The 27,757-nt window shown below is 40.7% G+C and overlaps 1 protein-coding gene across 8 annotated transcripts in view; it reads right to left on the reverse strand.

Moving 5' to 3' along the window:
* Positions 1-27,757, reverse strand: part of mcf2la (mcf.2 cell line derived transforming sequence-like a) — an 80,524-nt gene that overhangs the window by 12,170 nt on the left and 40,597 nt on the right. For 7 of the 8 annotated variants that reach the window (XM_036127931.1, XM_036127935.1, XM_036127934.1 and 4 more), the window contains 20 exons: positions 27,120-27,203; positions 24,063-24,177; positions 21,134-21,224; positions 10,503-10,616; positions 10,094-10,210; positions 9,852-10,001; positions 8,028-8,152; positions 7,806-7,920; positions 7,599-7,718; positions 4,827-5,018; positions 4,564-4,755; positions 4,330-4,483; positions 4,195-4,247; positions 2,464-2,543; positions 2,227-2,293; positions 2,021-2,136; positions 1,860-1,929; positions 771-863; positions 585-677; positions 365-490 (listed from right to left, as the gene is read on the reverse strand). In XM_036127931.1, the coding sequence (XP_035983824.1) occupies positions 365-490; positions 585-677; positions 771-863; positions 1,860-1,929; positions 2,021-2,136; positions 2,227-2,293; positions 2,464-2,543; positions 4,195-4,247; positions 4,330-4,483; positions 4,564-4,755; positions 4,827-5,018; positions 7,599-7,718; positions 7,806-7,920; positions 8,028-8,152; positions 9,852-10,001; positions 10,094-10,210; positions 10,503-10,616; positions 21,134-21,224; positions 24,063-24,177; positions 27,120-27,203 (2,267 nt within the window). The remainder of the gene's footprint in view (positions 1-364; positions 491-584; positions 678-770; positions 864-1,859; positions 1,930-2,020; positions 2,137-2,226; positions 2,294-2,463; positions 2,544-4,194; positions 4,248-4,329; positions 4,484-4,563; positions 4,756-4,826; positions 5,019-7,598; positions 7,719-7,805; positions 7,921-8,027; positions 8,153-9,851; positions 10,002-10,093; positions 10,211-10,502; positions 10,617-21,133; positions 21,225-24,062; positions 24,178-27,119; positions 27,204-27,757) is intronic. The other variant, XM_036127929.1, reaches the window with a different exon arrangement.

Raw genomic sequence — 27,757 nt, forward strand, 5'->3', positions numbered from 1 at the left:
AGCAGCAAAATGCAGGTAAACAAAGCCACACTTTTCAGATTTTTATATGTAAAAAATAAATAAATAAAATAGAATAATACAAATTTTAAAAGTATGTAAAAAAAAAAATTCCATTTCATACCTACATACTGTGTTGCCATGGTTTATCCCATAAAACCCCAAATAAAATACATGCAAACAAATATAAAATGTTGTAGGAGAGTGAATTCTTTGGGCGAGGCACTGAATAAATCACCCAGACTCGCTAGTTAAATGAATTGTGACTAAAAACACATCTAAAAGAAGAGATACAGGCCCTTCTAAACCTGAAATGTCAGAGTTAATCTCCTGTCAGACCACAATGCTTTGCTGCTACTGAGCAAACCTCATATCCTGTGATGGCAATGAGATGCATGGAGTCGTTGACGGCTTTCAGGATTCCCAGGATGGAGGAGAGAGCTTCCTGCAGGTCAGCAGCGCCATCGCAGCCCTTACTGTACTTCAGCAACTCCTGCAAACGAGAAGCAGCAGACGGTGAGTAGAACCGGTCCATGTTTGTTTGATTTAAGAAGGAAAACTCGATGTGAAGCATGTGCACCGCTCACTTTTAGCAGGAGCTGGTACTTTGTGATTCTCTGGACAGGCTTGAGGAGGTAGGAGTCCAAACCAAGTTTGTGCTCAAGCTTCTTCTGGCACTCCTAGATCCAAAAAAAAAAAACACAGTTAAGATATACTTCGACTGTGTTGCTCCATGGAGACGTGTGGGGTGGGAGAAAAAAAAAGGTGCTAACCTGGAAGAAGGCACAGTCGGAGCATTGTCTCCACAAGCTCTCTGAGCGAGGTTTATTCTGGCAATATGCCTCGTAGATCTGCAAGTCTGACATCTGCAGGAAAACAACATATAATGAGTTCTTCAGTAAAGCAAATGTTTTATTTATTTATTTATTTATTGTAGGGCAGGGGTGTCAAACTCATTCTGGTTTAGGGGCCGCATACAGCTTAATCTGATCTCAAGAGGGCCACACGAGTAAACTCATCGCAAGATTAAATAGAACTAATAAAAGTGGACTTTTTGTTGATTTTTATATTAAATGAATTTCACTTTTACACAATATACTATGAATAACCTCAGCGTTTTTAAGAAAAGTATGTGCAATTTCAACAATACTTTTACTCAGTTAAACATTTACTTAAGTGCATTATGCATAAGAACTGATCACAGTGATTGTACAATGTTGAAAAACATTTATTCACATTTTTTGTTACTTAAAAACACTGTCCTGCATGACAAAATACATTAGATAAAAATTAAGAAATGATTTAAAATCTATTTTCCACATCTGAAGCTCAGTGCTACCATCTGCTGATTAAAACACAGCGCCCCTCGTGGACAATATAGGAACTGCAGATTTTCAATTAAACAAAGATTTTTTTTCAATAATTCTCTTCCTTTTATCTCCTCTTTCTTTCACCTTTTCTTTTTTTCTTCTTGTTCTTCCTTTCCTCTCCTACTTTCCCATTGTAGTGTCCATATCATTTGAGATATTCCCCGCATGAATCATAATAAAACTATTCACATTCACAAATCAAGCGGAGCACTATGGCAAAAGCAGTACTGCTCCACTTGTGAAAGTCAAATCTGATGAGCTCTTTTTGGCATTAAGACAACAATTCTTATTGCCACATTGCCAGACAGGACACTGGATTAAAAAATAAATAAATAAATTTTTTGTTGTTGTTGAATAATGATAGTGCATTTAGCCACCTGGCCGGACTAAATTGTTCGGCGGGCTGAAACCGGCACGCGGGCCGTATGTTTGAAACCCCTACAATGCAGGGTATTCCAAGGGAGGTAAAAAAAATAAATAAAAAAATCATACCCGTTCCAAAAAGCAGCGGCCTACAAGTTCTGGGCGGTCTGTGTACGCTTCGAGCTCCTTCAGGAACGTCCTGCAGAGATAAACAATGCCCTGGCTGTTAAAAACAGCGTTCGTTTAAGTCTTAACACTCTGACTAACAAAGCGCTCTGAGAGAAATGTACCTCTTATGAAACTGATAAATCTCAGGCATGTTCCCAAACAGGATGTCCTTCTTGCTCTGCAGGCTGCTGGGGATGAGGTGAGCCATGGCGGGGTTGTCCATCTCTGCTGCGTAACCCTGCGTAGACACATCGCCGAGTGAATGCAAGGGGGACGGGGGTCACGTCCGGCCGCTTTCACTGGGCAGCGAGTAAAAGACAGCGCTCACCTCCAGCACGCACAGAAGCTCCTCCACGTACACCCTCTCAGTCTCCAGCAGCTCGTTCATCACATGCCTGGGGACCACGGAAAGAGCGCAGACACAGAAGCTTTAAGACTGACCTAAATTAGCCTGGCTGCTGTTGGGTTGTAGCCATGGCTTTGACAGATGCCTAACTCGCTGAATGACAGCTTATTGAATGACAATGCGTGAAGAAATCCCGGGCAGGACCTATGATGCACTTACCGACGAAGCACTGCCAGGTTTTCCTCTTCCTCTGAAAGGGAAGCATGCCTTGTGCTACCATTGTGAACTGGAGACTCCCCCTGGCAACATGCACACATTATAAACGTTTACAGACGTGTCGCCGAGCTTCAAGGAGCAACCCCTAAAGATGCAGCGCTTGGTTTAATTTGGTGCATTTCATTGGGATTTTAATGAACAAACCAACACAAAGTGGAGTTTAACTGTGGGATGGAGAGAAAGGGGCACGGCGGTGGCAGCATTATGCTGTGGGGATCAGCAAAAGAGGCTGAGCAGTCTTCATGATAAGGTCGCAAGCTATGTGCTTGTATTTTTATTCCATTCATATGAAGAATTGGCGATTTAATTGTTCTGAAACTTGAAAATATGAACTAAATTGTCTTTCTCTCCTTCTTACAATAAGATAAGATAAGATAAGATAAGATAAGATAAGATAGGCTTTATTGATCTCACGTTGGAGAAATTTACTTGTCACATTGGCTCAATAGTCAAACAATAGTCAGAAGAAGGTGGCAAAAGTAGGAAAAGGTGCATCAGTTATATGCAGTGTATCTTTATACATACAGTGGATCAAAAAAGAAAATGAGATAAAAATAAGAATAAAAATACAAAAGAAATCAGAGTTGGCAGATGATGTCATGTGTACATTCACGGTTATATACCCCTATATATGTTTATATATATAGACATATATTCACTTGGTGATAGCAGCAGAAGTGACCTCTTTCAGGATAATTGCACGGGTTATAGCACAGTGTGTTAAATAGATTATTGCACATTAGTTATTACAGTTATTACAATAACACTTATTGTTTTTTATGGCTCATGTACGCATTGATGCTCCCAATAAATGTTACTTTGTAGAACCTGGGGCAAAAGTGGATATTTGAAATGTAAATATTTATTTATTTATTTTTTATTTTATTTTTTTTCAGACTGGTAGTCAGAAGAAATATCGGTAGTAATGACCAAGCTAACTACTATAAGCACTAAAAGATAACAGTTTTTTTCTATATTTTGTACTGCAGTAGCATGTTCTCTAAAGGGCACTGCACAGTAATGCATGTGTGAAAGACTTAATGAGACCCAATTCACCAGCGGAGCAAATAAAACTTTTGTTTTCTTCTTTTGGCTATCACTCAGTTTTAGATTTAAGGCGGCCATATTGAATTTTGAGGTTGGGGTTGCAAGTTTTAACCTTTTGAGTTCATTTTCCAACTTTGAATGTAGAAAAAATTAGCTTTTGACAAAAAACAGAATAACCTAAATAAACTACATCCTTTGATCAATATCAATTAATATAATTTTTTTTTTTGGACACGGACTCGTTCTTTTTCCGTTTATATCTATCATAAAGTTAGTAATAGCCTAGGGTTCACTAAATATTAAAAAATGGAGGGCCACTGGTTTGGCTCAATGGACGTTTATAAAAATAGCCTGATCATTAAACAACAACGGACTAATATTTTAGCCTGTAGATGTTTAAAATGCAAACGTATGGCACACTTTTCACATTTTTATTTGCATATAATTTTGAAAACCATCCATTTTTTTCACCTTCCACTTTACAATTATGAGCTGCTTGGTGTCACTATGTGACGTGTGATCCTGATAAAGTGCCCTGAAGTTAGAATTTGTTGTTGTAACATGACAAACAAAGTGGAAAAAGCTCAAGGTGGCGGACAGAAAAGGAAATTACAATCATGCATTTACCTTTTTACAGAGGGCATTGTCTGCCGAGAATCTCCTCTCTTTTCTCTCTAGACCTGGAAAGCAGATTATTCCGGTTAGTGTTGACGTTTTATCTGCAGATGAATAGCGGCACGTATTTATCTAAAGAGGACTTACTGGGAGAGGAAAGCGGAGACTTGACCTCGGGTCTCGGCGCTACCGGCTGGACTGGTCTGGTCTGCTTGGCGGCGAGTTTCTTCAGACTAACTTGTCTCTTCTCAAACATCTCCTGGACAGAACTTTGCTTCTGGAAAACTTTATCTATGTGGTCCTGATGGGAGAAGCGCAGGTTTAGTGTTTGGATAAATCCTCAGGGGGAGTAAAATAATGAACTCTAAGGTAGCCACTGACCCTGAGTTGAGGATTGAGGACGGCGTCGTACTGACAGCAGATGGCGCTGCGGTCCGTGAGGGTGTGCAGAGCTGCGGTATCCAGGTACCGCTCCAGCTCATGCAGAGCCGCCTCGGCTCCATCCTGAGACTGACAGCGGTCCACGGGTTGGTTCGCCAACAGGAAGATGCCTTCCTCGCACCACTGGGATGCCTGCAGGGAAAAATATTTTTAGCACTCCATCCGGATCTGTTAATTCCTGACCCCAACTCTGTTCTCCCTACCTTCTCCAGGGCATGGTGCAGCTCCAAGGCCCTGAGCAGGAGGCCCTTCTTGCTCCTCAGAGTGGAGCCGATCTCCTCACACACTCCTCTCAGCTCGCTGCACTTGGGCCTGATGCAGTCCTCAGCATAGTGCGAGTTTTCTATCAGCCTGTCCCCTTCGCTGGCCAGAGACAGGGCGAGATCCATCAGCTCCTAATAAAAACACAACAGGGACGTGTCATCTTAAACATCACATGATGCGAGCCTCTATAAGTAAATAAAAAAAAAAAAAGATGTTTGTTGACGCAACCTGTTGATGAACCACTAGATGGAACAGTTCCTGCATTACGGGCTGAGGCTGAATCGTCAATCTATTCAATTCAATTCAATTCAATTTTATTTATATAGCGCCAAATCATGAAACATGTCATCTCAAGGCACTTTACAAAGTCAAGTTCAATCATATTATACAGATTGGGTCAGATTATACAGATTGGTCAAAAATGTCCTATATAATCTATTGTTTTAACACCATTAAATCCACCTCTGGCTGTTTATTTTTGAAGGAAACGTATCAGAAATGTTGCTGATGTGTTTGTTAGCTTTAGAATAATATCTGAGGCCTTCCGCGTATGCTTAAAAACTCAGTTTTCATGGTGCGTTTACTGTTATTAGACTATAAGAGGAACTTACATTAATAAATATGCATGGAGGACCATGCAAAAGTATTGATATCCCTTAAACTTTTTTTCACCTTTTGTCATGTTGGCGATACAAACTTCAAAGTGTTTGATTTTAAGTGATGCACAAACAGAAAATTTGACTTCATTTTGAAAGGGAGAGAAAAGAAGCTCAAGCTCAGTGAGGTTGGAGGGATGGAGAGCTTCTGTGATAGTGAATTTTCCCAATCTTGTCACAGATTCTAAACTTGATTTCCGTCAGACTTTGACTAGGCCATTAAAACACTTTTATCTGCTTTGATCTAAACCTTTTCATTGCAGCTCTGGACGCACGTTCAGGGCTGTTTTGCTGCTGGGAGGTGAAGCTCTGTCTCACCTTTAAATCTCCTCTACAGGTTTTCCACCATCTATCTTCCCATTAACTCCCTGACCCTGTATCTCCACAGCACGATGGTCCTGCCGCCCTCTTTAACCACAGAGGTAGTGTGCTCAGGGTGATCTATACAGACTATAAAAGCCAGATTTGTGGATTGCGTGACTAATAGTTGGGTAATTGAGTAATAGTTGAGTAAAACATCTGGCTACTCTACCTACTTTACCTTTAACAAACGTATTTTAGCCAAAAATTCACAGCATACAAGCACATACCTACAGATGATGTTGTTTTCTATCTGCTGAGCCATTTGGAGGTCAAGTGAACATACAGTAAATAGTCTGTATTATCACTGGAAATACTTCATCCTGTTCTAACCTGTGATTTACATCACCTGCTGCTGGATCCAGTAGCTTTATGTTATGAAAAAAAAAAGATTGCAAATCTGAGTTTCTTCCCCTAGAACACGTTATTTTATAATGCTGTCATTCATTTTTTCTAATTTTGTTATCTTATTCTATAAAATAACGACACTTTCACATAACCTCATGTTTTTGTCTGTGCGATTACACGATTTTCATTATTTACTTCAGATTTTAAAAGGTGCATAGCCACATTATTTGACATTTTTAAATTTTGTACGTCAGTAACTCACTCTGGTTGCATGCAAAGTTTTTATGAAAGATTATCACGTCCTGCTGCCGTATTAGTTGGTACTTCGGAGTTTTACGCTTAGTTTTTGGTCAATTTGTTAGTAAATCCTGCCCTTAGTGTTTATCTATAACAACGGAAGTATGACACTGCGCATGTGCAGGAAAGGGAAGCAGCTAACGGCTATTAGCATCTCTCAGCAAACTGTGAGTAAACATCCTTATTAATACAGTGATAATAGTGATAGCAATGTTCTTCCTAGCCTCTAGTCTTAATTACAAACAATGTTATAAATAGATCTATTGATTAGTTCTTACCTTGATGCTGTGTCCCTGTTTCCGTTTATGAACGGGAATTTTCTTTTTGATGTTCTGATATGAGGCTCTTAGAGTACTGTCGACTGTATTATTTAACTAATATACAGCGAGGCATTGCAGAGGGTCAGGCTTTATTTACTAGTGATTTATTAGTTGCCATCTGGCTTTCTGGTAGTTCAGCGGTACTGCCAGTAGATGGCGCTTCATCTGTTTATATCCGCTCATCGCGCTTGTTGAGGTGATTATTTTTGGCCTCGAAAAGGTCTATCAAAACACTGTCTGGATATAGCCTTATTTTATCATAATCAACTGGAATTTGGTATTTTTGATATAGGCATAAAACCTGGCTATATACCTTTAAAGTTACTCAGAGCATCAACAGCTTTTTTTTTTATGAAATCCTTTTTTACTCATACCTGAATAATTTTTTTGGATGACTCTTTAATATTTGAGTAAAAGTGGAATGAAATAGCGCTACTCTTGCTTGAGTGCAATTCCTGGCACCTCTAACAGAGATTATATTTACTAATTTGGGGATTTATCTCTTTTCTTTTTTTTGTCTTGTCCGCCACACGAAATCTTACAAAGCACATGGAAGTACGTGGTTGTAAAGTGATGATAAAATGGGAAAATGTTCATGATGTGCGACTGCTTCTGTACTCCGAGACGTTGATTTAAAAAGCACTGCAAAGATCTTTAAGGGTTTTCTTTCATGCTGCATCTTGACAGCGTGTGTTTCTAGGCCTGGATTTTCCTTGCACTGGGACCTTACACAAGCTTTCTCCTCGTGGCTGCTGAGCTCTCGCAGGACGTGCTCGGCGTGGGCGGGACTAATGCTGACTTCGGAGAAACCCGACAGACGCTCGGCCATCACACCAAGCTGGGGACGCACCTAGGAAACAAGGAGACACTTTGTTCAAAAAGGCAACCTTTCTAGGCACAGGTAGGACAACGTCTCCTGGGATTGAACTTGACTAACTTCACGGAAGTGCTTTTCAAAGTGGCGGAGCTGCAAACACTGCTCCAGCTTGGTGCGGTGACGTTCCCAGAAATCATCAAACGCCGTCTCCGTTTCGTCCAGCTGACCCAGAAGTCTGAAACAGAGGGAATAAAATAAAAATAAAACAGGATGCCGCAAGAGGTTAACTTGCTTGTTCGTGGAAATATTAACAATGTCGGATGTCTCAATCGGTTCATGCACCTCTGAACAGTGGCCAGGTTCTCCATTTCATCTTCCGTCATGCTGTGTTCGGGACCCGTCTGCAGCGGCTCATTGATGCAAGCCAACAGACGCCCTCCTTGAGACAGCGCCACCTTCAGGTCCTCCTAGAAATAGAAAAGAAATTTTGTTTTGCAATCATCTAGGAATGTTTTTAGCTAAATAAACTCTACATCAAGTCAGTATTGTCCATTGTAACTTTCTGTCACCAGGCTCCAACAATGCTGCGCTTCTTAGACTTTTTGCTGAAGAAAAAAAAACTTTTTCACCAGACCGGTCGATGAATATGTCATACTAGGTAGAAAATCCTTTCTTGCCCCATAGTGGGGTTATCCAGGTGTACGAGCAGCAAAGTGAAAGGCAAATGGAAGCATCCAGATACACAAAAGGGTAAAAAAATACGAAAAAGAACATAAGAAAAATCAATCCTGTACCATTGTTAATTAGCTTATTAGTTGGGGGGGAGACCCTCACTAGTGCAGCTAATAAAGATGTTCTTGATATTAATAATTGTGTGTAATCCAATACATGGTGTGCTCTACTTCTAAATATACTCCCAATTGTCACACTTTTATCCAATTAGCAGCTGAAATACAACGGTACGGACCATTTATACAACATTCCCAACTAGCAGGGGTTTTTTGGACGCGCCACAACAAATTAGTTGCTCTTTTTCACACAAGTTAAACAGTCTGTATATAAGAAAAATAAATCCCTAGATTAACTAGTCAAAATAATTTTTTTACCCAACAGTGCCCCCTAAAGTTGTGCATCAGCTGAATAGTCCCATATAAAATTTACCCGGTTAACTAATTGAAGTTTGCAGCTAAAAGAGCCCAAATTGTGCATTAATTAAATTCATTATGACCTTGTATTTTAATCTGTTGGTATTCTAAATAGTCACACATTAACATGCATTTAGATTTGCTAGATAACAATTTCTAGCTACACTGGGTCACCCGTATTGCCAAAAAGGCTTCAACTAGCCAGCTGGTGCCTATTTCAGTCAACTTATTTTGGAAAATGGTAGAGCACACAATAGAGGGTCACTAGATAACTAACTAAATTAAATGCACTAGTTAATTATTATAGCATAGCTTTTGACTAGTGTGATATAGTTGTTGAATAGCGTGCGGTTTCGACTTTATATGCTACAAGTAGTGGAGAAAAAAATTGTTTAATGGTGGAGATTGTTAATAAAACTAGTGAAACTTCATATTTAACAAGTGTGGGCTACATGTCTTACAAGTGTAGGTGCAGCTATAAATGTCACCTTGGTATCTAGTGTGCCTTAAATTGACAATGATTAACTAGGGAAAGGTTACTTGAAGACTTATAACTCACCCTCATGCCCTTCATGTTAACCAGTAGAGCTTAAAATGCACATTAGTTAATTAGTAGTAACGCACTTGTGAACTAGTGAAACCATGTTAGGGTCTTAACTAGTAAAATTTTTAGGTTGCAGAGATTGACAAGTGCCCACATTTAAAGGTCACTAGTGGACTAGTAGGCAGAATCTGCGTACATTAGATTTGATGCAAAGTAATTATCTAGTATAATAGTTATTGACTAGTGTGTCAAAAAGCTTACAAGTTTGGCCGTTAGCGCCACCAGCTAGCTGTTCTGCTCCTACTAGTTGGTAAAAAAGTGTTTTTAGTAAGAATGTTCAACTAGTGTGGCAAAGTTTTTAACCTGTGCATTGCGATGCACCATGGATAGCAAATACATATATGCACAAACTGCTTGCCGTAGATCTAAGTAAAGATAATCCCAAATATTTATGAAAAAAGGCAGGCGGTTGTTGACCTTCATGGTGTCTTTCTTCAGCGTGTGCTCGTGCAGCAGGTGGACGGTGGCGTCCGCGTCGTTGGGCAACTCCGTCTCGGCCAGCTCGGTGCCAAACGCCTGCAGGGTCTGCGCCACGGTCTTCACCATTAGCGCGAACGCCTCGATGGCCTGCGAGGAAACGGCCACAGTCGTTTCAGAGGCAGGAGCTACGGCGGTTAAGCGGGCGGGAAAAACGCAAACGCGGTCGTGCTGGCATATACCGTGCGGTGTGAGATCCAGCTGTCGTGGCAGTACTCCTGTGTGCCTCCCAGCTCCGTGGTCAGTTGTCCCGGGTCGATATAAGCATGGAGCTCAGTCACTGTACTCAGCATCACCACCTGATGAGAAATAAGCAATTAGTGGCGCCTCCCACTAATTGGGAGGAGGGTGGTTGGGGGGGCTCCATCTCCACCATTGACCCTATTAGTATATCTTGAGGACACAGCTGGTTATCATTTTTTTATCTGCCGCAGTGGTCACATAAACAACCACCGCTGCACACAGTCAGCTCACAACGGTAGATATACTTCTTCATTTGTCAGAAATAAGGGCAGAATGTAAAGCGGTAGTCAATCACAAGCAGCAGCTGAAAATCAAATGACCGAGCGCTCGTCGGTCGTATACTGGCACCTTCATTTTGAACTCATCCTTGTTGTACTTGAACAGGAAGTCCGAGAGAGTCCGCTGGAACAAAGCAGTGGGACGCAACACCAGAACCAAGTGCAAGTTCCCCGGGAATGAACCCTGAAAGGCAGAAAAGGGACAAGAAACACGTTAATTAACTGGGTTATGTATGTCAGGTGAAGTTTTAGAGAAACAATACACAATTTTACGTAAAAAAAAGCAGCAAATTCGTCCAAAGCACCTGAAGTTTTTCATTGAAAAAGAGGGAGCGCTAGCCTTAGTATTTCTAAAATCACAAATTTTGTAGTTTTATTTTTATTTTTCATCGTCTATCAGGTTTTATGTGCATTTGTGGCTATAGAAGCATGTGTTAAGCTCAAGAAACACAAAGTGGTCAACGTAGAAAAGACAAGTAGGGCATTTAAATAAAATAAAACAACCAACACATGCTAGAAAACCTTCAAAAGTAATTAGAAAACAGGTTAAACTGTCAGCTCTGTAATTATTGTGACCTGTCGTGAACCAGGATTTTATTCAAGCTGCATCCCCTCACACAGATGTTTTTTAATTTTAGAAAAATACCTCTTGTAATCTTTTTATTTAAGAACATTTATTCCCCAGTATTGGGGAAGAGCATTTATTGACACCTATAGAGCATTTATCCATGAAATAAACAGGATTTTTAGTCTATTTTATAAGTTTCTTACAATGTTTATGTGAGTTTAGAACATTTTTGACTTCCTGTTGATATAACGGTAAAAATATGACATGATTTTATTCAAAATGGGAAAGACAACAGAGCATGACATTAAAGTAAAGATGTGTTCAGGAAATGGCTTTAAGTACTTTTATTTTTGTTCTGTTAATCTATAGCTTGATTAATTAATCAGTCAAGTTTTTTTTGATCTGTGTCCCACTTTGTTTTTTTGCTTTTCAGAATGCTTTAGGAAAATTTCATGCAGTTTCTCTTCCTGGTTTGCATTCTTTTTTTCTTCTTTTTTTTATTGAGCATCAGTGATACATTATATCGTTTCAATTTCAAGAGGCACAATACTCATATATATATATATATATATATATATATATATATATATATATATATATATATATATATATATATATATACAGTATGTATGTAAAACATATATATATATATATTTAGATGTGTATACAGTATGTATGTAAAACACTTACATTTGTTTTACATACATATAGACATCCAAATATATACACACACATGAGCGTACATAACATAGAGAGCATATACCTCGGCTCGCCAGCACTGAGGCTGTGCACTAAACAAGACATGGTACACATGGGTTCAATCACAATCACAGATACAAACGCAAGACGACTGCTAAAAGATCATTAAGTGGGCACAGTTTTAAGTTTACCTAAATGCGTCAGACCCCTGACAGAGAAGAGTTTGTCCCTGGACCCCCTTAGAGTATATTTTATTTTCTATAATTGTATAAAGTGTGTGAGGTCACTAAACCACAAAGACACTCTAGGTGGATTTTTTTTGATTTCCAATGCAATAATATTCTTCTACGTGCAAGCAGCATCGTGAAAAGCAATTATGTTTCTATGGCCTTCCCTTAATGTTGTATATCTTCTATCTGTGGCACCAAATATGGCCATGACTACGTTGGGTTGAAGATTAGTATTCAATGCTTCTGACAACGTTTTAAAGATGGTGGACCAGTAGGTTGCCAGGGCTGGGCATGACCAGAACATATGTGTTAAATCAGCAGGAGTGTTTCGGCTCCTGTCACAGCTTGCATCTGTGTTAGGATATATTTTAGCCAGTCTTGCTTTGGAATAGCGAATGCGATGTAGGACCTTAAATTGCATAATGCTTAGCTTAGCACAAAAAGTGCCGTTTACTCTTAGTAGAGCGCTCTACCAAATGTCCCTTTCCAAGTCATCCACCCAGTCTGCTCTGATTTTGTCAGTGTTGTGTTTTTCAAAGAGTATATACAGTCACAGATTCTGGAGACCAATCCTTGCTTTTCATTCTAATTCTAATTTGCGTCATATTATTGGTTCTTCGTTCATCTTAATTTTGTTCTTTGCATCCCTTTCTAGCTAACAAATACCGTTTTTCTTCTGATCATTTTGCTTCACAGTTCCGCACACTACCAGAGACAAAGCGTGCTCTGCAGAAAGAATGTGCTGCAAATTAGGGCTGAACGATTTTGGAAAATAATCTAATTGCGATTTTTCATCTTAATATTGCGCTTTTTTTTTCTCCAGTTAAATTTATCATCTCTTTTTAAACACATACAAACAACAAATCAATTTGTTTCCTTGCCTTGCGGATTAGTTGCTAAAAGACCCACAGCGTCTAAACTCAGCACACAGCAGTAATGATTGTGTTCTGCCTACAATATATTTCAACCAAAATTGCAATTTTGACTTTTCTCTGCATTAACCACAAGCAACAAAAATGGCCTCTAAAGAAAGATGTTTGTAAACAAGGACTATTTAAAACAACAACATTTAATGTTTCTATTAATCAGAATATTATTCAAGAGAACAGCTTTTAGTTGATTTGGACATCAATCCTTGTTGAACATAAAGTGCAACCAACAAGCAAGTCTACGTATTAAACTGATTGACCAGAACTTAATGCTATGTATGATTATATAAACTCTAAAACAAGTAATAAAGTTATATTATCTCACTGCTGCAACCCTCTTCCCTTCCATGTGGAGCAAACCCACTTTACACATTTTACCGACACCTAATGGACGTGTCTGATTCACTAATTGTTACATAGCCAAAAATTGCAGACCTCTACGATTTGGAAATTGCGTTTTATTAAATCGCAATTATATTGAAAATGCAATTAATTGTGCAGCCCTACTGCAAATATAATTATGCCTTTAATTTACTGTGCGATTGCACATCTTTCCTGACCACGAATAAATCAGTATTTTAAATGAGGCCGGACTATATCATGAAAACATATCGTTGGAATAGTGTGACGGTGATATCGTTTCATATTAACCTACATTTGCCTTGTTATTTCTCTTTATTTTCCTTTATTATGATGCCCAAACCTCTTGGTGAGCTTTAGCGTGTCAGCCACTAAAAACATACCCCTGGAGTGGCATCAGAGGGCTGGGAAAGTCCGTCCAACAGGCCAAACATTTCCTTGACGTGCAGGAATTTGCATTCAGGCCACTTCAAATATGAATATGCATGCAAAGCAGTCCTTTGCAACTCTGATGTTGCCCACGTGAAGCTCCTGAGAGTTGCCGTCTGGTTGGAGCTAGCCTTAAAACACCATGATGTTGTTGTTTCTTTTAATCTCTTGGATTAAATACTACCTTGTCTTAATCCCCTAAATTATATTGCATCAGAGGGCTTCAGTTCTGCAGCCCTGAGGACAAACCACAGCTTTCTCTAACCAGCTCAAACTACAGCAGAGCCATTCGATAGACAGAAGAACCCAAGAGGCCACTCAGCTCAAAGACTTTATTGGATGTGGCTTGCTCTGACGCCCCCCCGAGTGAATTGCTCCTCCCTGTTAGACGGGATAAATCAATGCCGGCTGACATGTACGCACACAAACGTAGCCGCGCGCGCACACACAAGCACATGGCTGGAGGCAAGCTTAGGAAGATGCATGACAGGATCATGATGTTCTGTTGCCAAATAATAATAAAAAAAAAATGGTATTCCCACAGCTGCTCTGGGAGATGATCATCTTGGTTATGAGCTCTTTAAAACCAGCTGGACTTGTTTTATTTACCACCTACTTCACAGTCAATGCAAGCTGCACTCTCCTCTCATGATTAAATAAATGATCTTTAAACAAATATGACGTGTTTTTATTCTTTTTCTATGATGGTCCTTCAAAGGCGCATGCATCACAGTCATGAGAAGCTAGAGGAGCCTTGAAAAAAGCTCTCATCTGCTCCTCCAGTCGTTTATTTTTGCCTCACACTCACACTCGGGAATACTTAACCCTATTTTTTTTTCCTTTTGCAGCATCTTCCCAGACTGTCAACATACTTTGAGATATAGCCCTTCCAGCGCCGTCGTAGTGTTTCTTGTACGTGCAACACGAACAGAAACACTTTTTTTTTTTAAAGGGTTTGATATGCAACAAATACATATTGGCAACAAAAAGGCCTTTTTGTTTCTGAATGCAGCTATGTTGCAGCTGTGCTCCTCTGGCTAGCAGAGCACGTAGAGCAACATATGTGTAACTGGAAGCCATTAAATTCAATAAGCCCTGAGAGGTCCCGGTTTAATTTGTAGGCCCGCATTAACATGACAATACCCGAGCTGCTCGGTGCGTCCCCCTGACACGCCAACACAGATATATGCTAATGCACGCGCGCCTCCCCCGGGCACGTGGCCGCCGCGGATGAAAAGCGCACATTAATAAATGATAAGGATCAGCATGCTGACCGAGCTGATTTATATTCACCAAGAGAGGAAGGATGGGTGGACAGGGGGAAAAAAGCTCTCCTGGCATGTCCTTTAATGACATCAACATGGTCCTCCTGGGAGTTTGGGGCAGCTCAGATATTAAACCTCCTCCCTCTACTTCAGATTTTGGTTCTGGAAAATGTCCTTTCCATTACAAACAAGGGATCTGGTTTAAATCTGCACATCAAAAAGGTATATTACACTTGTTTTTCAGCTGATACCGCGTGTTGCGACAAATTCCCGGCTTTGTGGCCTCACCCGCTGACTGAGCCATCTGCCTCTGCAGCCTGCAGCAGTGGTGCTACGTCGGTTCCCCGTCTCTGTGTGCATTACACTGATTCCCAAAGGTGGGCTGCAACAAAGATAAAGACGTCCCCTCGTCTTCTGACTGGAGGGTATTGCTGCTTTAACCTGCTACATTTTTCATTGGTGCCTCTGAAATAAAGAAAGGGCGTACAGAGGGATCGCTAGTGAACAAAGATGTTGAAGGACGGAGATAAAAACGCAGATAAAAAAACTATTATTTATCAACGAATGGATTGAAATTGTTTACCAGATTTATGTTATGGAAATTTCCCTCCAAATTGAAATAGGAACATTTTATAAGATCTGGACCAAACGGACTGAGTATGTAAAACCAATTAGATCCGACTTCACTTGATTGTTCTTGTGAAATATGTGTCTTATATCTTTGTGCTTATCATTACTTGAGGTGGTGCAATTCCCATTATTGTTCGATTTTGTTCAATTTTTGTTATCGTTTATAACTAAGTTAGTGAAATTCTGTAACAATACCAGAAAGGCAACATGGATAAAAATCACTTGGACTTTATGTTTATATCCTCCTCAGATACAATCCTAAATGGGTAAAGCCATGATTAGTGAATGTGATGGAAATCTGTCTTTCTAAATAAAAAATATAAAAAAAAAACAATTATTTAACGTGAATTTAGAAATGCTAAAATTACTCTTTTTTTTTTTTTTTTGCAAAAGCCGCTGGATTCAAACAGCAAATCAAATTTGCCTGGTTTTGTTTAAATACTGCTCTAATGTTTGCATTTGCGCCATAAAAACCAACATCTTCTAGTGTTTATTCTTACATCTTCTAATGTCACATTAAATGTCTTTTTTTTGGGTGGGGGGGGGGTATCATTTGGGACATGGTTCCTTTCATACTGTTCATCAGATTTCTGCTAAAATAAAACAAAAACGTATCCAAAATGCTGCTAAACTGCAGTCCTTTGAGCTACTTTCGAGCAGAGCTGTGGAAGTCCGTAGACCGGAAGCGTCTATAATCGCACAAATTTCTTTCTTTTCAGCTTTGAAAACAGCACATTGAGCGTCCTTGACGAAGAGCACATCCCGCAGAAAGACAAACAACCTTCACCCTTCGGTAAGCGCGAGCTTCACCGGCCAGAGGACAAAGCAAGCGTCTCCGCCGACGAGGGACGTCCAGAAAACCACGGCCGCGGGGTAAATTTAATGCCGTCTGCCTGCGCTGTGAACCTCTCACCTTGCTTGATACGTTAAAAAATTTAAGTGTTCCCCTCGCACTGCACATTAGGTTTTAATTTGAGAGGCTTTAAATGTTGTCGCCCTCTTAATCCTGTCTTACAGTGAAACAAAGAAATTGTGGGAAACCTATAAAAGAAAAGCAGTTCACGAAGAAGCAGGACAGAATGGAGTGGTAGAAATTAATCGACAAGAGAGATGATAAGGGGAGTAGAGGGGAGGAGGAGAGATCCAGCTTCTGCTTCGCTGCTGATAAAACTCGCCGACCACTCTAAATAATGGTCTCGCAGTGAGGGACATAAATCATCCCAGCTTCATCGTTACAATCCTCCTCTGTATGCTGCAAAGAAACAGTCACACTGAGTGTCCCCATTGGTTTGATAGAAATAATGAACGATTTAACCCGTTCAAAGCCCCACTGCTTACGCTGCCAGCAGTGAGAGTGCAGTATTGATTTCCTCTTTGCCCCTTTAATGAATCATGCTAACGCTAATCAGGCCAAAGCGATGTGCTCTGGAGCATAAGAAGTCAAATCTCCAGTTAACCGCGTAGGCGACGTAGGCAGGTGGAAAAGGGATGCTCGGGCCGGATGAGACCAGAGTTAAGACGCGGTGGTTGCAGCATCGTGCTTTGTGGGTGGTTTTCTTTAGGTGGGAAGATGATTTAGCTTGATTGTACCAGACAATCATGGAAGAAAACATGTTAGAGGCTACAAAAAGCAGGAAATTGACCCTAAACACACAGCCAGGGATCTAAAGGGTTTAGATAGAGCAGCCAGTCAATGTCTAGACTCAAGTCCAGCCAAGAATCTGAGGCAAGACTTGAAACTAGAGGTTGCAGGTTGTATGTTTTTCAGGTCTTTTAGCCTACTTCGTGATGTCTGAAAGGTTCTTTTTACCTAATTTCCTAATATCCCGATTCTAGACGCCTGACAGTAATCAAGCCTGGGTGTGGCTGCTCAAATTGAACTCTGTCTTTTGATTACAGTTAATTCATGTGCTGACAAAATGGGCACTTACTCTTACTTTTAGTGTTTTCCCCTTATTCAATTCAATTTTATTTAAATAGCGCCAATTCATGATACATATCTCAAGGCTCTTTCCAAAGTCAAATTCTGTCAGATTATACTGATTGGTCAGAAAGTTTCCTCTCTTAGGAAACCCAGCAGGTTACATCAAGTCTCAAGCAGCATTCACTCCTCCTGAAAGAGGGTAGAGCCACAGTGAGAGTCGTCTGCATTGTTCGTGGCTTTGCAGCAATCCCTCATACTGAGCATGCATGAAGAGACTGTGGAGAGGAAAACTCCCCTTTAACAGGGAGGAGAACCTCCAACAGAACCAGAACCAGACTCAGTGTGAACGGCCATCTGCCTCGACCGAAACTCCCTTTTGCATTTACCCAAGTCCCCTTTGTCCGATATCATATGATTATTTAAAACATTTAAGTGTGACAAAAAGCAAAACTACAACAGCTTGCTGTGAGCAGAGATGATAGAGCAGCCGACGTGCGTAGGTGTACACCATTATTATGAGCCCCAGGCAAGAAAGCATGTACTTTACGCTTGATACTAGGGCTGTGCATAAAAATCGATATAAAGATTAATATCGATATTTTTAAAAACGATTTAATATCGATATTCTGGCTTTCAATATCGATATACCTCCCAACCTCTAGGGGGCGTTATTACAGCGCAACCATTACAGTTCACAGCGAAGGAGAGCAAGTGAGACGAATTTGTGGAACGGCCGACAGGATTTTAGAAGCTCCTTTGTCCCTAAAATCAGATGTTTGGGCACATTTTTGGTTTCTGTGACATGTTAAATGCATTGAAGCAAATGCACTTTATTTTCCTGTTAATATGTCTGTGATCAATAAATAGAACATAAACACAATATTTGGCTGATTTTGGTGATTGAATCACTGAGCATTAATTCAAAGTAATAAATATCGATATTGGAATCAAAGCAAGCTGAGCTATGTATCGAGAATCGTATCGTATAGTGAGCTGTGTATCGAGAATCGTATCGAATCGGCTCATCCTAGATGATACCCAGCCCTACTTGATACCCTGTTTTATTTTCTGTTCTATTTTGAAGTAAGAGAGAAAGTAGCTCTCAAGTTTGTCTGTGGTTGTTTCATCCCGAATTTTGCTCAGCCTCCTGCATTAGGAGGGAATATTGATGCTTCCCATGAATAAAGCTGACAGCCCATCAACACCCTTTTTAAAAGGGAAGCAGTGAGGCAGCAGACTGTGATAATAGTCCAATCTTACCGCCATGTTTGCATCTCAAGTGCGCAGATGTTTTTCTACAGGTACAGTTACTCCAGGAAAGAGTCTCATAATGGCTTATTGCCACTATGGGAATAGCTTTTCTCAAACGGAGCGTTTAGACTGGATGGTAATTAGCACCAATTATCATACATTTGCATAGATTTGCACAGATTGGGCGAGCTATTCGGCATCAGGCAGAGCGAGCATCCAGACAACAGATGTGTAAGGTGAGGAGAAGCTCCGTCCTCAGGCTGATAGAGCTGCTTGATTTGCCTCACGTGGACCACTGATAGGATCATTCAAGAAACTTTGCACCAAGAGAATAGCATCGTATTCATCGCCTAAAATCATCCGAGTCATCTCCTAAACACTCAAATGTCTGCAAACTGTTTATTAAACTTGAGCTCTGTGGATTTTTCTGGTCACATGTTGACTTGTCCTGCTCGCCTCAACCATCGGTCCTCCAGCTGCAATATGGCAGAAAAGAAAGCCTCGCAGAAGACAGTGAGGGGAACTTATCGGGCATCTCTACCCTTACTGCAGGGACTTCCAATTTAGAAAGTTCCTAATAAAGATCAAAATAATAAAACCACTTACAGTGGTGACATTTCCATGGTGTTAAATAGGGCAAAACCAAAAAGCAGTAGGCAATCTGGCCCCTAATTAGAAGAAAAACGAGCAAAAACAAAAAAGGTAAAACTTACTTTCTTGAATGGTGACAAGATAACGCTCAAAACAAGCGTTATTGATTTTCATTAAGGAATTTATCTTGGATTAAGTCATGCAATTAATTCTAAATTAGATATAATTTAAAAGAGTGTAAACATAGACCTTAATCATATTTTTTTCTTTACAATACTAACAATGGACTGCTCAGAATTTTTTTAACAGCATAAACAAGGTTCTGATTTGTACGGAAAGGTTTTTTTTTTTTACAGTGTTAATAGGCATCAGGTATAATACACGGTGTAAACAAAGATCTGGTCTGTATAAAAACATTATTACAGTGTAAACAGGCATCTGGTTTGTTCAATGAGTTATTTACTGTGTACATAAGGATGTGGTCTGTAGAAAATGTTTTTTTTGTTTACATTGTAAAAAATTATGTGGCCCATTAAAAGTTTTTTTTAATAATGTAAACGAGCATCTGGTCCATAAAAAAAGACTACATTGTAAATAATGACCTGGTCAATGTAGAAATTTTACAGTGTAATGATCTGGTTTGTAAAAAGGTTGTTTTTTTTTACAATGTAAACAAGGATCTCTTTAGGCTCCTAAGCAGTGTCTAAGAGTTTCCTTTTGCCAAAAACGAGTCCTAAAACCCTTAACATTTGAAGCTATTCAAAATTTCAACTTTTTGTTTTGTTTGTTCCAAAGCCTGAAAATAAATTGAATTTTCTTTTCAGGCTTTGGAACAAAAAAGGCATATCGCTTTAACATAGAATCAATAAAGGTTTTAAAAGGAGAATTCAATACTTAAAGAAAACATGCAAGCAAGTAAAACAATAGTTTGAAAACTGGCTAAAATACATTTTTATTTGAAAACATTAAGCAGTTCTACATCCATTTTGGCTCAAGTTATTCAAAGCCCAATGGGCTGCATGTTGCAGACCCTTGGCTTGTAACTTGGTCCAGCTCGACCCGTCCCAGTGTTTTTCCTCTTTTGACTTTACCCCTTTAAAGCCTGAATTTCACATTTAAAAAAAAAAAGAAAATATTTTTGGTTGCTTTAAAAAAATTTTTTACGTCAGGCTTTCAAATGTTCTTTATAATTGTAATTTGTAATTTATACGTTAGACCAAAAAATACATTTTCTTCATGTTTTCTGTATTTTGTATATAGGGTGTGCAAAATATATTCATTTGTATGTTGTAAATTGTTTGTTCAAGAAAATAATGACTTTTTTGAGGAGAATTTTACAGGACAAACAAAAAAAGTTGGCTAACAGGACACAGACCAATAGATGTTCTAAAGGGTTTACAGGATTAAAAAAGGTGCTGTAACAGGAGCCTGCCTTGGCACACACAATCTTTCCATGTTGTGTGAGACACACACACACGCCTCCCACTTCAGCACAATACGCTATTTTTAACTTCCCACCTCATTTCGGCATCCAGAAAGATGCAGAGACTCCCAGCACACGCAGCTCATGAATAAGTAACAGCAGCAAGGCTGGTATGTCCCGCAAAGTGCAACTAAATTATCCTAAAACATCCATTATCCTTAGCGGTGACACACCAAATTATACCCGCAGACAGCTGACCGTAGATGAGGGTGAAAACAAGCATTAAATCGTGTAAAGTAAACCAACATCTGGCTCCAAAACAGCCATTAGTGGCCGCGGGAGCCGCTTCATCAGCAACGCTTTCTCCCTCAGTCATAAGCACACAGACAAACAGGCTCTTACTGCGATGCGAAGCAGGGTGGCCCTGACGGCGGCCCATCGGTCCAGCCGTCTGTCGACGATCAGGATGAAGCCCACTTCAGACGCCGCCACGCTGCAGGAGAGAGGCAGTGTTATCGCAGGGGGAAAAGGCACAGTCGCTGCATTCGTGTGGCTGCGAGATAAGAGGGTGGTGTGCGGCGTTCGCGTCAAATCCTGCCGAGTGTTCGAGCACTCTGTGAAACCAGCAAGCAGGACCTCAAAGCTGCATTTTGATGCATGAATTATGTAATCTTTTATTTATTTCCCTTCCAGTGAATTTCAAAAAAACATTACATTTAAACCCCTTTTGTTATGCACACCCACAGCGGGGACGGTCGATTGTCATTTGGGCTGGAAAAATGTGGCCTCCACTGCAAAAACGGAACTTAAAATAAGTAAAAATGTTCTTAAAATTAGTATTTGTCCTTGATTTGAGCATCTAAATAACATGATCTGCCAGTGGAATAAGATTTTTGCCCTTAAAATAGGAACAACTCATCTCCCTCATCTTATTTCAAATGCAGGATGTCTAATTATCTTATTTTAGGGGTCAAAATACTCATTCCATTGGCAAATAATCGTATTTACCTGCTCAAATCAAGGACAAATACACTCATTTTAAGAACATTTTACTTATTTTTAGATCTATTTTTGCAGTGTGGTGGTCATAAGGAGAGGGAAGGTGATCCGCATGGAGGGAAAACAGCAGATGCTGAGGAGAGCTATGACCGGCTTGCAGGCAAATAGCAACTACACTGCACAAACGGATCTAAAAACAAGCAAAACATTATTCAAGTTTGTGTTTTTGTCCTAGATTTGAGCAGGTAAATAATATTATCTGTCAATGGAATGAGTATTTTGACCCCCTAAAATAGGATATTAAGATATCCTGCACTTGAAATAAGATGATGGAGATGAGTTGTTCCTGTTTTAAGGTGCAAAAATCTTATTCCATTGTCAGATCATCTTATTTAGCTGCTCAAATCAAGGACAGATACACTCATTTTAAGAAAATATTACTTATTTTTAGTTCTGTTTTTGCAGTGTATGACGAAGCCACAAGGAAAGCAGCAGCCAGATACCTGCGACGAGTAAGCCAAGTTCTTAGGAGTCGGCTCGATGGCTTAGAAACAAACTCCCGGCAATCAACGGCCAGTGATCGGCTACCCTGCTGGGATATTAAGTTGGCCAATGGAGCTTAAAATCCAGGAGCCACAGGCTATACATTAGGTCCACAGAAGGAGTTGGAGAGCTCGAGAGCATCAGAGCCACTATTCAGGATGAAACATCCGAGCTCCGGTGATACATCAGGACGGCCCCAAGGGACGAAGCTCTCATGTGAATGCCTCAGATGATGAAAACCGGAAGATAAGGAGCTGGTGGTGAACATAATGGGAGGAAAAACTGCTGTGAAGATAGCTCAGACCGCCGGCGTGACCAAACCACACCATTTGCCGCAGAGAGCCGGCCTGCAGGACCTGGGATCCCAGACGCAGCCTGAGCTAGAGGCCCCGGAAACTCCAGCAGATCCCCGGAGAAAGAGTCCGGAAGAGCAAAGTCCTAAGAGCAGCAAAGATACTGCAAAGGAAACTCAAGCTCCCAGGCCTCTGGTAGAGGAACAGCCCCCCCACCCACACCACCCCACCCAGGGGAACAGGGGGTGGGTTAGAAAACAGTTATTTTAACACATGCATGAGAAAACTGTGGCCCTGCAGTCTCTTTTGTTGCATTTAGACACGTTCAGAGAGTCGAGGTCCCCCCCCCTGCGCGCCTGCAGTCATCATCATCATCCTCTCTCGACGATTATAAGCAACCATCCAGATTACCATGGCAACCTTTTGGCACCGCATTAACGCGCCTCTGGGTGAGAGGGAGGAAAATCTGGCCACTCACTCCACAGGCTGGGGCCATATGCGGCTGCCTCATTAAGCTAATGCTCCTAAAAGTGTGTGCGTACGCGTGCGACAACGCCGCACGTTTTCACGGAAGATGCCGTCGAAACGGCGCGGCATGCACGAGGCGACGGCGGCGGACAGAGTGTCCTGTCGACACAAACCGGTCGTCAGCTGCCGCGCGCTCACACAGACACCCCCATGATGTACCGAATGAATGCAGCAAATGATCCTCAGTCCATCTCTGCCGGTCAGTATATCCCAGTCCAAAAGGAAAAAAGGGGGATGCGGAAAAAATCCAAATATTTCAGGATCAAAGGGTAAAAAAAAAAAAATCCTCAATATTCCATGATTATCATCCAATCTGCCTTATTTCTTCTTTATTCTGAGCTCATTTATCATTTCTTTTGCCGTCCGCAGACGGAGAGAGAGGTGACTGTTCCCATCCTTGCAGAGCATCTTCCTCCTCCCTCCTCCTCCTCCTCTTCTTCTTTGCTCCTCCACCAGCCGCCTCGTAGCTCCCCCCCGGCCAATTATAGCCGAGCTCTGCAGTCCCACGTCCAATCAGAGGTCGGAGAGGAAGAGAGGAGACAGGGAGGGGACTCAGGAGGGTGGTGGGTGTTATATATGAAAGGTGATCAGGCACAGACAAAAAAAAAAACAAAACACATGTACAAGGCGGTCCTGTTGATAAACAGATGAATCTCCTCCCTTTATGTGTGAAAGAGGGGCGTACAAAAGGGTGACAACTGATGAAACCTGGAAGCAAATCCCAAAAAATCGTCTTTCATTAGACGTTTTACTGCAATATATCCTTGAATATTTCCAGCCCAGATCATTTTGAGCTGAAATCCTCACTCTCTCATACTAATCTATTCTCTTTATAATGATTTATTTCCGTCTCGTTATGCCTGTAGTGTTGCAGCGGCATCTGTTGGCGCCACACGGTATTGCGCCTCGCTCCCCCCTTCCTGCGGAGGACCCCGCCTGCGTGCCGGAGAAAGAGCAGGAACACCAACCTGGGGACGCTGGTGAGGTAGCGGAGCACATTCTGGAGCTCCTCCTCCGGCAGCTCCTCGAACGCCGGGAACTCCGGGAGGAAGATGACGGGGTGGCCATCGATGCCGCGACACCCTGGAGACACAGAGGTCAGAGGTCAGGGAGGGGTTGCAGAAAAAGGGGTTTAGGGTCGAACTGATTCTCCCTAATGACCTGCAGACAGCTGAATGCACAATTATTGACTTCTTAAACCTCTTTAATTCCTGGTTCTGCTGAGACTCAACAAGATTACCCTAGAAGTAGACATGAATTTCGCCCATTTCTTCACCTTAGAGCCACAAAGATCGACGCGTCCCATTAGCATTTTGAGAAGACGACAACACAAGGTGGCGCATTAATGAAAAAAATGATTTTCGACACTATCTAAAAATAGAATTCTGTAGAATCGGTTGTTTTGTTTTTCAGGGCCCAGTTTACCTCCGCGTGCGCTGGGAAAACAAACCTTGCACTGCAAAAAGGGAACTAAAAATAAGTACAATTTTCTTGAAATGAATGTATTTCTCCTGGATTTGAGCAGGTAAATAAGATTATTTGCCAATGGAATGAGTATCTTTACCCCTAAAATAAGATAATTAGATATACTGCACTTGAAATAAGATGATGGAGATGAATTGTTCCTATTTTAAGTGTAAAAAATCTTATTCCATTGGCAAATAATCTTATTTACCTGCTCAAATAAAAGAAAAATACTCATTTCAAGAAATATTTTCTTATTTTTAGCTCTATTTTTGCAGTGTGCACACGTCCCTGAACGCAGCATCCGCATGGCAAGGCCTTATTTTGTCGGGATGCTTTTCTTCAGCAGCGACGGGAATGCTCCCGGTCATGTCTTAGTAGTTTATCCGCTGTACCATACGCATTCATTTTTAAATGATGGATTGATCAGCTCTCTGTGAGATGTTTCAATAGTGGGATATTGTTTTATAACCCAACCCTGCTTTAAAGTGCTCCACAACCTTCTCCCTGACCTGTTGTGTTTGTGTTTCTTGGCCTTTGTGACGCTGTCTGTCCGTTAATATTCTTCAACAAACCTCTGAGGCCTTCACGGAGCAGCTGGATGAGTCAATGATGCGCAGATGTACTCTATTTATTACTTCTGAAGGCAGCTGGTGGCACTGGGTTTTATTTGGGGGTGTCGTCGTCATTGGGGCTGAAAACAAATCTGTGGGATTCGTCGAGGTTCATGTTTTTTTCCCAACCATGCATCTTTCCCCTCAGCTTCATAAATACGCACCACTTTGTGTTGATCGACCTATAAAGTCCCGATACAATAAAAACAAAAATTACATTTTGATAATAATGCACGTGCAAAAAGAAGACCAAGGGTCCTGCATTAGTTAAGCATAATTAACACTCTAATGTTTACAGGCTGTCAGCAATGAAAAAGACATAAAAATCATCTCTTACCCAACTAAATGTGAAAGAAAAATTAACTCAGACTCTTATAATGTAGATTTTAGGGGTGTGTTTATTTCGAATGAAATATCTAAATGTTAAAGCAATGTGGGCCCACAGCCAAAGACCAGGCCTGTCTTTTCCCCAGAGGCTCAGATTACACAGCACATCTTCCCCACAGTGAATTATTCACCGGGCGGCAGTCTTCATCATGGCAACCCAACGCAGACCCCCCCACCCCCCAGGGTGTATTTGCGTTTAATTTTCTGCTTTGTGTGTTTTCCTCGCCGACTGTTGGCTTGGGATGCCGCGCAGGTCTCACACCAGAAACACTGAACTTCTCCTGCAGTGTCGTCTATATTTTCTTTCTTCATGAAGCCCGTTTATCATAAAGTTGTTTTAAATCTCCTTCTTTACACACCATCTCATCCTGTAACGGGCTCCTCACAGTTATTTTTTTCTTAATTCTTATTTGTTTGACAAATTGCATGGGGAAAAAACAAAACGCACCACGCTCATTTTGCATTGAAGATCAGGCCAGATGAACTGTGTGCACTCACACAAAATGCAAATCCACACCTTTTACTTTTTTATATATATATATATATATATATATATATATATATATATATATATATATATATATATATATATATATATATATATATATACACACACACGTTGAAAAGCGCATGTCTAGAAGCAACCTAAGGTTTAATTGTGAATGAAAAAATATAGAGAGCGATAAACTAAAATAACACTCTTTTGCGATGTGTTTCTGCAAGATTAAAGATACAATTTTAACAGGATGATTGCCCTTATTAAGAAGACCCAAACCAATAATTTTTGATTTCACAAAGAAAATACTTTTGACAAGTTTCTTTGAGTAAACCATCAGGTTTATCTTTGCTAAAACACTGCAGCGCTTGAGTCCAAATTAAATCTGCATGGTTGAAACTTCCTTTCTCCGCATAAAGCCACTAATAAAAGTTTAAACGTCTAAACAACTGAGCCTTTCATGTAGCACCTTTTAAATCTAGGAGCTAATATTATAATGTAAGAGGTTAATCTGTCGTTAGACCTTATCAGATTTTATTCACCGCTCAGTTCAGAATAAAATACTGCTAGTCCAACCCAGTCAACCTTTAATTGGTGAACATTTATTCACTTAAGAAATAACAACAGATAAATACTACAAAGTCACCAGCACAACTTTTATAATATTAAACATTTCCCCTGAAATAAAAATAAACATTTTAGTTTATACTGTACTTTAAGTTGATCACAGCATCTCAAAACTTGATAAGCAATGCACGGCTTCCACTTTCCACCGGAGCACAAATGTGATCTAACAAGCCGTTCCTCCAAGGCCCCTTTTCAAAACGGGAAAGACAAGAGAACATTCCCTCCATTTAAGGCGGATGTAACAAGGTCAACACAGAAACCCTTCCCAAATCTGCACTGTGGGCCTTATCGCCGTCCAAAGGCCTCATTAGACCAGGCACTATAGGAGAAGACTACCACGTGTCCTGTTAGCTTAAAACGGGTCGTACATTACCAGAGGAACCACCAAGTCTGAGTAGATTCTGAATGAATGCGTTTAAAAACTGAATCGAACCAACCTGGCAGGATGGCGAACCGTTTCTGGAGTTCAGAGCCAATTTGAGCTGCTAACAGAGGACCGTCTTCCTTCTGCAGGATGTCATCTAGACAGAGAAACAGAAGAAAATACAAAAATCAGGATGATTTAAAGATGACAGCAAGGTTCATATTATGCGTTAAAATCCAGATATCACAACTGAATGCAATATTTATTCCATTGGTTTCTAAGCTTTTTTTTATCTGCAAACTGAAAACGGGTTTTTTTTTGCAGTATGGATCCTATAGATGAAAAATGCACGTTTTATTTCAGGAGGTAATACGGACAGACGGAAAGGGAAGAAAGTGAGGTAGGAGGAGGATGATACAAACGGCATTTGCATTTCCTCTCTTCACTGGTCAACATGGATTACAGTAATCTCATTTAGCCCGCTCAGACATATAGAGCCAGGAAAAAAAAAAAAAAAAAAAAGCCATTCGGCTCCAGCGTGTTTTGACCCTGCATTGCCAACTGTGTACAACCATGTGTGCATCTGTGAATGAAAACCGAGAACGTCCCTGTAGGGTGTGTGCGTGCAGACGAAGGCTGGCGCTGACACAGAGCGGGGGGGGGGGGCTTGCAGGCGGGTTCAATGGTGGAGCTGGCAGCGAGCGACAGCAA

The sequence above is a fragment of the Fundulus heteroclitus genome, chromosome 24 (genome assembly GCF_011125445.2).
Source record: "Fundulus heteroclitus isolate FHET01 chromosome 24, MU-UCD_Fhet_4.1, whole genome shotgun sequence".
In the NCBI taxonomy this organism is placed as follows: domain Eukaryota; kingdom Metazoa; phylum Chordata; class Actinopteri; order Cyprinodontiformes; family Fundulidae; genus Fundulus; species Fundulus heteroclitus.